This window comes from Cydia amplana, chromosome 10 (assembly GCF_948474715.1).
Source record: "Cydia amplana chromosome 10, ilCydAmpl1.1, whole genome shotgun sequence".
NCBI lineage: Eukaryota > Metazoa > Arthropoda > Insecta > Lepidoptera > Tortricidae > Cydia > Cydia amplana.
In genome coordinates this window covers 3,258,437-3,269,817 of record NC_086078.1, presented here as the reverse complement: position 1 = coordinate 3,269,817, position 11,381 = coordinate 3,258,437, and the positions used below count along the sequence as shown (strand labels likewise).

At 33.8% G+C, this 11,381-nt stretch overlaps 1 protein-coding gene across 3 annotated transcripts in view; it reads left to right on the top strand.

Moving 5' to 3' along the window:
• The first annotated feature begins 879 nt into the window (after positions 1–879).
• Positions 880–11,381, top strand: part of LOC134651305 (protein TANC2) — a 205,212-nt gene continuing 194,710 nt past the window's right edge. For all 3 annotated transcript variants that reach the window (XM_063506355.1, XM_063506354.1, XM_063506356.1), the window contains exon 1: positions 880–1,225. In XM_063506355.1, the coding sequence (XP_063362425.1) occupies positions 1,153–1,225 (73 nt within the window). In that variant the 5' untranslated portion in view covers positions 880–1,152. The remainder of the gene's footprint in view (positions 1,226–11,381) is intronic.

Here is an 11,381-nt window from a genome sequence, read left to right as displayed (position 1 = left end):
TTATAGGCACATTTTAAATTAGCCTACAATGTTTGCGAAATGAAAGTAACACGAAGGACAGAAACATTATCAAATAAACAAGCAAAGATGCACAAATGACGGATAAAGTTGACAAGTAAAGTGTCATAGAACTTCCTAACTAAACTATGTAAACAACCCGCCATACTAAAATTGACACTAAGTAAATGTCAATTTACTAGTAACTTTTGTTTACATAGTTAGCAAGTTCTATTGAATGACACTTTAGTAGAGTTTCTGACTTATCGATGTGCCTCATTTGTAAATATTTAGATGCCTATTGCCTGGTAGGGTCAAATGCCCTAGCACCTATTAAAATATCAAATAAAATAAATCTAGACTTATATCGACCGGGATATGAACCGATATTACCTTTTGTATTGTTTTCGAGCTAAAAAAAGGGTAATCAACTAATCACGGTTCATATCCTGGTCGATATAAGTCTTGTGAAACTTACCGTGAATCATTCAAAACTGTTAAAATAAATCTAAGTGCTAAGTAAATAAGTCACGATGTAAAGAAATGAAGAGATATGTTAAGTGAAGGCTTTAAACTCTTAAAGGTATGGTCAGAAGTTAAAAAAGCCGTCTGTAAAGTAAAGTGGTTCGCAGACTGGAATCGCTATTGCGGGAAGATCGAGTCCGGAGATGAAAAAACGCTCAAAGCGCCATTAATCTGACCATAACTAGAGCAATGATGCGGATCAATGAAAAAACAGTGCCGTTCGGAGATTACACAAATTTTCATTCAAGTAAACCAAGGGAAGGTACTGTGGTACTGTGTAATCAGATTAGCTCAGTTGCATGCAGGTCAGTTTGTGCGTTCTGAACATAGCTGCATGTCTGCCGTGCCGAGCGTCAGTCATTCGCGTCGGTACTTCGCCGCGCTCCGGACGTCAGCGCGCGCGCCGCGGACGGTTAACGTTCCATTTTCAAATTCAAAATTTAACAGAACGATTTGTGACAGTTCAAAATAAAACTGCCAGTGTCCAAACGTTGCAAATAGTTTCCAGTGAGTGTACATTGTGATGTTTCATGCATAATTGGTTGTGCGTGCGTGTAGAGACACAAGTGGTTGTGACCTTCGTTGTTAACAAAAAGGAGTACCTATGTTTTGAAACTTGTAGTGGAAAACATGAATTCTAAAAAGTTGGAGTGTTTCAATGATGACGATTCTGTGGATGAGAAAATGAGTCTCAGCTTTCTAGGTAAGTTCAGTATAAAAACATACCTACAATAAAAAAAAAAACAATGTCGATGGTGGTCTGGAGCTATAGAAGTTATGGCGTTTTACCTATGGGGGAAAAATAAACATCAAACATTTCGAGTACGATGACTTAGTGCTAAATATAATATGCTGTAATTCCAAAAAAACTTATACTTAGGTATGTTATTTCCATTGCTATAATTTACTTTTACAGAAATGTTACACTTACAGATAATGTCATTAGCTATACTGACAGAAGTCATTAATAGTCTGTGGTAGATTTTAAATAATATCGACCTAATTACTGAAATTCAGTGTTCAGTTCAGTGTAAGAGTTACAAACATCTACATAAAAATATGCAAATATACATACATAAGTTTATAAACACTCATGTATTTAATACCTAAACCATGTCTAATGATAACACAATATCTTTGACAGTTATTAATAACGTGTCCTACGATATGTTAACTTTATTGTAAAGCATTATCATTCGAAGGATGTTCCATACATAACTGTGTTGCGTATAAATGTTCTTGATTGTCAATAAACGTTGCTCACTTTCATTTTTACCATGTCCATTATTTCCATAAATAAAGTGTGTCAGTGTGTCCATAATGTTTACAAACTGCAGAATTTCATTAGCGTTTATATTTAACAATTAATTATTACTCACGTGTCCTCAATTTTAAGACGATTTATTTAAAATGTCAAATATGGTAGGGGTAGGTGCGTTAGTTTTCGTCCAGCTCTAGTTTTCGTCCACTTGACGAAATTGAATATAAATCTACATTGCTGCACAAATTTGGACTTAATACAATCCTTAATGTCGAGACAATATATCTATCTACATAAAAAATGTATTTGGCAAGTAGTAAATTAAATATCAAATATGTTATTTGCTAATCTGTCATGTGGACGAAAACTAGAGCATGGACGGAAACTAGCACAATGACCCTATTCTATGAAATTGTAAGTCATCTGTATCAGGGATGTTGCGGATGCCGATTTTTTGACATCCGCGGATGCGGATGCGGATGCGGATTTTTAAAGGCACACATCCGCGGATGCGGATGCGGATGTCAAGATAGGTACATAAAAAACTTCAAATATTACATTTTAGTAATTTTTATTTCAAAAAACCGGTGAAGTGCGAGTCGGACTCGCGTTCCAAGGGTTCCGTACATTAAATCCCACTCACGCTTGACTGCTAATTTCTTATAGGTTTTTTTGGCTAATGACTAAATTACCTAGCAGTCTAGCACTTACGCCGCCGCTAAGACGTTCCGTTAAACCTAAGTTAAACTCCGCATCCATTTTATGCGGATGCGGATGCAGATGCGGATGTTGAAAATAATGCGGAAGTTCCGCGGTTGCGGATGCGGATGCGGATATTCGCTACATCCCTGATCTGTATTGTCAATAAGTTTTTCATTACTTTTTATCTTATAATGACAGGATGATAACACCATAAATAGGGCTAAAGGGTTTCGTATTTGTTTCCGTTTGCAATTAAATTGTCCTATTAGGAAATGAGAACATTCAAAGTTGCTCAGCATATATGATATGTGGCTCCTTATGTTTCATATACATAAGGATCCTTCTCTGATAAATAGCCACATATGTAGTTAGATATATTATTATAGTCTCATTTATTTCAATCTTATATTCGCCATTTTATGCATGTTCAATTTCCTTTGCTTGCTTTCCCTATAGTTTTATTTCTTTAATGTGCCTCATTTCACAATTTACGATTTTCTCAAATAATTTTTATTATTTGTACAAAACGCTCTTTCTCTCATTTAATAATCATAATAGAGCTTTAGTGTTAAATTATGACTACGGGTTTATAATTAATATTATCATTATTATTCCTGGTGTAATCTTATCCATAATTTATAAATTACACAATATCCTGCAATTTCATATCATTTCGTCATTCAGTCTCTAGTCAAAAAATGTTGCCAAAAAGCACGTGGGCCCGTATTACTCACGATTTTGCAAAAGTTACAGCAGGATCTGCGATAGCCATGACTGAGTCATTCGACCCACTGATTGTCACCCACCACACCATCTGTTATAGAAACACATAATCAGAGTATAGAGACAATGACAGTATCCTATCTGTTTGAGAATTCTTAGTTCAACGTGTAAATCTTGGACACGGTATTTTCTCACTCCTGCTAATCGAGATTAATCTAGGCTCGTGGGGCCCTTGTTTAATGATTATGGCCTGCACATACAATTTTATTTTAGGTTGAAGAGAGATTACGTGGGGTTCATTGGCCAAAAATGTCTAACGATCGTGTAAACATGACAGTTATTATAATTTTGGTAGCGGTTTGTCTCGAATTTGCATTGGACATTAAATTTTATGGAGCCATAACTAGAATTGTGTTCGCTAAAAATAAAAATGTATGTTTGGAAATATAGTTAGGTACATGGAAAATTTTAAGCAAATTTCGTATTTGATCCTACCTATTTAAAATGCAACTCTTTATTATTAAATATTATTTTTCCACTGTCCAGCTAAAATTGGCATAAAAAGAATGAACTAGATCTTTTATGCAATAAAATAAACCAAAGTGTCGCTTGACGAAAATGCTTACAACAATAAGTAACAACGTTACAAAATGGCTATCAGTTCTCAATTTATTTTTATGTTTTCTTATGCTGAGTTTAATTTCCTTACTTAGTTTATTTATTCGTGTAATATATTTCTGTTTTCAAATAATACTGATCTTTGTTTTATTAAATCTCTGGCTTCTAATAGGTATTTGAAGTGGACAAAATCAATTATTCATGTAATGATAAAATAAATGTTAATATAATTCTAAGCGTTACTCAAACTGTTAATATCCAATAGGTTTAACGAGATGGTCTTGCACCATAAATTGCTGTTAAACAGACAACATAATTATCGGTCGGATTAGCTATTTGTTATACCCCCGCGGTTCTTGTAATTGGTTTCAAATCATTGGACTGCATAAGAACGTGTTAAACTTTCAGTTTTAATCATTAGAAAATATACATACCTTATCATTTTTTATGTAAATAAATGAATATTCTTAGTAATTACTCATAAGGTGGAAGTTTAGAAAAGGACACAAAAAATACCGAACCAACTGAAAATGTTAGGACCAATAAATTATAAATCACTATTTAGTAAATTAATTGAAATTAATTAATTGAATTGAGACTATATGTTTTATATCAAGCATAATATATCATTGACGACTGGAGAGTATTCAATTTATATGCCAATGAATGTACCTATATACATTTATAGAATTAGATAGACATGACATTTTGCTGTGTAAAAGATCATTTACGGACTCTTATTAAACGCTTTCGTCTTAGTGGACAAATCGTAAATAAAGTTGGATACAGTTAATAAATGTGTTAAAGTCAACTGCCGTTAATTATATTCCTCACACCTCTCGGCACTTATTCAAATAAAGTAGGAAGCGTTGATATGTTAATGAGGTTTTTGCATAAATCTCGACTGGACTGATAACCTCACTAGCATCAAAAAACTTGTTTTATTTATACATTCGAATGTGATAAATCTAGCGCCTATCTATGTAATTAATAATATTGGTATGTCTTATTAATTATTTACCATAATTTTCAATGACACAGTAGATTACGTAAACGTATTGATGCGTAGGCGATGTGATTGTCGTGACTTATTAATTTTCTTAATGCTAAATTCTTGGAGATTTGAGATATCAAAAAGCCTTTAAAATGCTTAACCAGATTTTTGTATTTGAATAAACCACATTTTATTACAGACAGCTAGACTTCAATGACTATTGAATAAACTTAACAAAGGATCATCCAAGTTATCGTAGTATTATAAAGACGAAGCCAAAGCTCGCTTCAACCATACTACCGCAGGTAATAAAAATAATAATGTATTTGAACGTTAGACGTCTACAGAAATAGGTAAATAGGTAATCTTTGAGGCATAATACCACGTTGAACGGAACAAATAAGCTTTCACTCGCTTCAAAAGCGGTAAAAGACGACAAATTGTTGGTAATACTGTAAAAAGCATTGATAAGGCTAATAGTTGATATTAAGCTACTTAAGATCGTTAAATTGGCTCAAGTCAATAAAGAGAAACTTTATTGGTAGATTATTGGGGTTATAATGAAAACCTTACTATGAAGGTAAATCATGTCGAGTTTAATGAGAGAGAAAATACTAAAGGTACCTAATGATTACTAAATTGCAGCTGCTTTTGTAAACAATCACTTAACATTCTGTTTTTTTTTTAAGTCTTTGCCGCCATTGGCAATATTTTCAGTTTTTACTATCATGACAAATTTTAGAATTCCCTGTGGGCATCTAAAGAGAAATCGGATGTATCTTAAAAATACCACAACATCTAAACAATCCATTAATATTTTAAGTAAAAGCAATCAAAGGTCCGCATCATTTCCGTTTGCAAAAAAAGAAAGCTAATTTGCCACCTCGAAACTACCTGCTGCGGTTCGCTTTACTGATGAAACCTCTTCAGTAAAAGGATCTCATTCTTTATCTGTCTATTTAACACTTAACAGTCGTTTGCGCTTCGCTTCGCCTCATCCACCGCAATCATTGTTAAAATCACAATATGTAAACAAATTAACGTTGGTAATACATTAACGTTTGGCCACCAAGGTTTCTGTAGGACTACAAAGAAAACCTGCCTTGTATTGTTCATTTCAGTTTACTCTCGGTATCCTAGTTGTGTCCATTCCAACGAGCGGTTAATGAATTGTCACTAATTAAAGTCGGTTTCATGCGTGCAGACAGGCACCTTGACTTTGCTTTGCTTGTCTGTTAGTTTATTTCACATCGCATACAATGAGTTTGCTCTAATTTGAATATCTGGACTTTGATCTACATTGTTTATTTTCTATTTGTACCGGTAGTTTTACTGTAATTTGGATTTGGCTATAAGTTTTGAGATCAGAACTTTTAAACCGACTGGCGGCTTCAATATACGAGTATTTTAAACGTGTTAGGTGATGTTGCATAGGCTTACATATCCTTATCGTGAAGTAGTGTTTATTATTTAGGTTTGAATTAGGATTTCTAAATTTACTTCAATTTTCTGTTGTACCTACTGGTAAAGTTGTGAATGTTGTAATGTAATAGGAAATGTCTTTAGGAGATTTTTCTATTGACCACTCACTCGCACCAGCTGGTAAGACAATGCATTAGATCTAAGGGCCTAAACAAATACAAACAAGCTTTGGGAATGGTACAGACGTACTAATTTGCTTCTTTAATATTGACTCAGGTTTTACCTGGTGGTTCCTTCGTGGTGTTTATTTGATATTTCCTAACAAGTACCTACCTTTTATTAAATTGTACAACGGGACTTAATCGCGTATATAAGTTTTAAGATTTACCTCCGACGTTTCGAGGACGGCGTTGTCCCCGTGGTCTCGGAGAAGACTGGCTTAAGTTGACATCAGCATCTTCTAACCGCGCGAGTTTTTCGAACTACCCGCACTTGGTCTTGTTGATTTAAGTCCCGTTGTACAATTTAATAATGTGTAAAAATCGTGAAAGTTTAAATCAGTGTTAAGTACCTACCTACATACCTAATATGATGACATTGTTATTTATATTATATAAGTTATAACGAAACATAAAAATAGGTTGAGTGCTTATTTACATATATTATACTAAGATTTAACATTGTATAACAAATGACTTTCCGTAAATTTTTATACTAACATTAAACAGCCCGACATCTCGTACTGTAATATTACAATTAACATATTGAAATCCTTTGCTTGTAAATAATAACCACAAAGAGAAATATCCAACATTTACACATCTGATAAGTGAATTAAACTTCAATTATGGGCACCGATGTTACAAATTGATCATAAATTTCCTCCTAATATCGACATTTCAAAAACAATTGGAACCATAGTGGTACCCTGAAGTACTCCCACCTAACTCGATCCCTGTGAAGTTTACTTGCATATTAGCATAGTTATTGGAGTGCGATGCACCGAGGAGGTTCATCGTACCGTATGGGAGACCGCAACTGATCGTGAATAGCTTGTGTCAATGTACATTTGATCTATTATGGTAGTTCTTACAAATATCGAAGTTACTACTGCATGATTATGATTATGATTTTTAGATATATTTTCTTTTATGACTTGATTTGTTATACTGATAACAAAAGTGGATGATAAAATAAAATAGGTTAGAAACAACACATAACAATTGAAATAAAATGGATGCTTGTATAAAAACAGAGGTTAAATCACATTCCGATGAACGATAATTCTCTTAGCTCAAGGCAATGCAATAACTTATAAGGCTTCTGTAATGTATTGAATTTCATTATATGAGCTGGAATGTACGTGGCTGGAATCTATTTATGGATTTCGTTATACACCTATCTATGGCAATTAGGAAATAAAAAGTAAGTAACACTATTTTTACCGATATCACAAGTAAAATTTAACATTAAAAGAGGAAATATACTTGATACTGCTACAAACGAGTTAATACTTCTTTTACATAAATAATCCGACTTATAAAAATGCGTTTTTAATAATGCTGATCAAGATCACATAAGAATATTTTATTCCATAACAAAAATATTCAATCAATAACCAATAGTCGTGTGTTCACATAGTTAATTGAAACAAGATCATCTGTAGAACCGCGGGAGGTAAAGGAATCCCGTGGGTGTAGAAATTGATCTTCCCTCCCACTCGCACCGACAAAGACAGAACGGGATGAAATAGGATACAATACTTTCATAACCACTCGAAGCTGATCCTGGTTTTAAGACGGACACATGCTACTGAATAGTGAAAGAGAGTTCAAAGAAATATGGTCGTCACTTAGTCATTTATACCTACCTGCTAATGGTGTAAAAAAGAACTCGTCGAAATACGGGTTCCAAAAAAATGATCTGTTGTCTTGTGTTCAAGCCGACTCTAATGAAATGGGAATCGTTCTCTGGAGACTACACTTTACACCTGATAAAACGCTGGATTATTTCTTTACGATTGGATATAAAATTAGAAGCTTATTTTTTATAATGGATTAGATTGCGACAAGGGATTACTGTCCTGAAATATCACACTTTAAATTGAGTAGGTACGTGGGAGGAATTTTTTAAATAGCAACATTGGATGCTACTGATTTGAATCATACTTGAAAAGTCATTTTAAACCTAAATAAAATAAATAATTAGTAAAAAGGCATTCACTAGACGTAGCTATTTTGCATCTCTCAATAGTCACATATCTCAACACACACATTTATTTTAATGGATCTTGCATTCCATAAGATCACTGATAAATCCACATCTGTTACTATTCTTCTTCGCAAGTTAACGACTAACTGTCTGTCGAGTAAGATTCATCGGCTTCCAAGAATGGTTCTTTTTACTTCGTAAAAAACGGCTGCATGTTGCCCGCTAATAAACAGTAGCCGTAACGTTATCCCTCGACACTGCTCCTTTATTTAAAAGCCTAATTATCCACAAGTCTGCGACGACAAATTACTGATCTCATTAATTTTGTAATGGACCTGCACCATATAATATAGGCCATTATGCAAGCCTCAAGAAAGGGTACCGGTGCACAGTTAGTTTTACAACTCAACCGATCATATTCACTCCCAAATCGACTTTAAATCTCTGCAGTTAAAGACCGCCGGTGTTGCTGAGATCTGTATTTTCAAAATGTAATCATTCGTTACGTAAATAACTTTTGACTTTTGAGAGGTGAGAAAATAATTGTAAATACGACCATGGTATACGAAAAGGGCGGTACCTGACACGACTTCTGTAATTATGTTTTTATCGAAATCATTCACGAAGAAATTTCTGTACCGGATTACCACGACCACATAGTAATCACAGGTCTGGTGATTTGGTTTTTTCAATGAACCTCCTTTTACTGGGTAGAATTGTATTCAGTGTTCAAAATTTCAGGTTCGAAATCGACAACAAGGCCTTTGACTCTAAAATATTAGTCAAATATCTTGAATATGGAGTTCTACTTTCTTTGTGGATTGTAGGGTACAATACAAGTTGCGAAAAATACTAAACACTCAATATAAATAATGACTACTAAATATAACTGTCTTATGAAATTCACATACCATTAATTAATCCATGTATGGGATGCATTGAATCTTCACCAAGATGCATATCTACGTTACCTTTAACTTTACCTTTAGGTAATGAGCCTGTGAAAGCAAAATCGGGTTTATAAGATTTCTCTAATAAATGTCTTGGGACATAAATTATCGGTATATTGGTTTCGAGTGCCCTAGAGCCTACACGCGTTTTATTGGCACATTCGTAATTATGGGAAGTTATTTTACTAGTACAGTTGGATTTATCATCAGCTCATTAAAATGTCATCTTCGTACAGTTAATCTTGAATCATGGATTGTTTACGATTGTTTTTAGTTCCAACTATATATTCTAATCTAACTATTCCAAGCTATGGGTTGTTCCCTCTTTTACTGTTTATACGATAGCTTTTTAGGGTTCCGTAGCCAAATGGCAAAAAACGGAACCCTTATAGATTCGTCATGTCTGTCTGTCTGTCCGTCTGTCCGTCCGTATGTCACAGCCACTTTTCTCCGAAACTATAAGAACTATACTGTTGAAACTTGGTAAGTAGATGTATTCTGTGAACCGCATTAAGATTTTCACACAAAAATAGAAAAAAAACAATTAATTTTTGGGGTTCCCCATACTTCGAACTGAAACTCAAAAATTTTTTTTTCATCAAACCCATACGTGTGGGGTATCTATGGATAGGTCTTCAAAAATGATATCGAGGTTTCTAATATCATTTTTTTCTAAACTGAATAGTCTGCGCGAGAGACACTTCCAAAGTGGTAAAATGTGTGTCCCCCCCCCCCTGTAACTTCTAAAATAAGAGAATGATAAAACTAAAAAAAATATATGATGTACATTACCATGTAAACTTCCACCGAAAATTGGTTTGAACGAGATCTAGTAAGTAGTTTTTTTTTATACGTCATAAATCGCCTAAATACGGAACCCTTCATGGGCGAGTCCGACTCGCACTTGGCCGCTTTTTTTTATTAGCTTAAACGCAATGTTTATGATTCAAAATATTGAACTCCATTTTTTTCAACTTCTCAATTAAAACTTATTCGAACGCAAAGCTATTTACCAATAACAAAACTGCACCGGTCCTAGAACGGCCATCTTTAGTACATAAGTTTGTGTAAGTACAGTGAAACCTGGTTAAGTGGGACCTGGATAAGTGAGAAACCTCTATAGCTGGGACTCATGGTGCGGTCCCGACACTTTAGCACTGAATTACCTCTGTTAGTGAGAAAAAACGAACCTCTATAACTGGGATTAGCTGTTGTGATTTTATAGTCACATTTACCTCTATAAGTGAGACAGAGAGTGTATTTTACCTCTTTTACTGAGACTATATTTATAAGATTACATTTTCCTAATTGTTTTTTTTAGAATTGTATAGGAATTGACCTCTGTATCTGAGATAACTTCAATCTATGACCTCTCTAACTTGGACTTTATTGATCAATTTCCGTATTCTTACTAACTCTTAGTCTATGCACAAATTCCGCATTTGCTTAATTGTGTCTAACTAAACGACTTCAAGTTTCATTTTTCATTTAGTTACTTAATGTAGTTAAAACTATCGAAACGAAAGCTGATTTTTTTATAAGTAACACGAATAAACAGATTTTCATTTAATACATTTCTAAGACGCAATGAAGTCCGTATCAAATTTAATTGAAAAAATCTATCCTTTGGAGAATCATTCAAAATAAATTCAAAGAAATATTTAAACAGACTTAAAAAATATTTAGGGACAAGGATTATTTTACCTTATTAATTTTTAAAGATAATTACAAAATACCTTATTAACCACCTCTATAACTGAAATATATCCTCTATTCTCACCTCTATTAATGGGACCCTCTGTAAATGAGACAGACATTTATTTGTACCTGGCTAACTGAGAACCTGGCTAAGTGAAATACCTCTTTAAGTGAGACAAATCTGCTCGTCCCTTGAAGTCTCACTTATCCAGGTTTCACTGTATTATCATTTTTTTACTGTACCATTTCATGTTTACTTTTACGCCTTTTAATATGTACA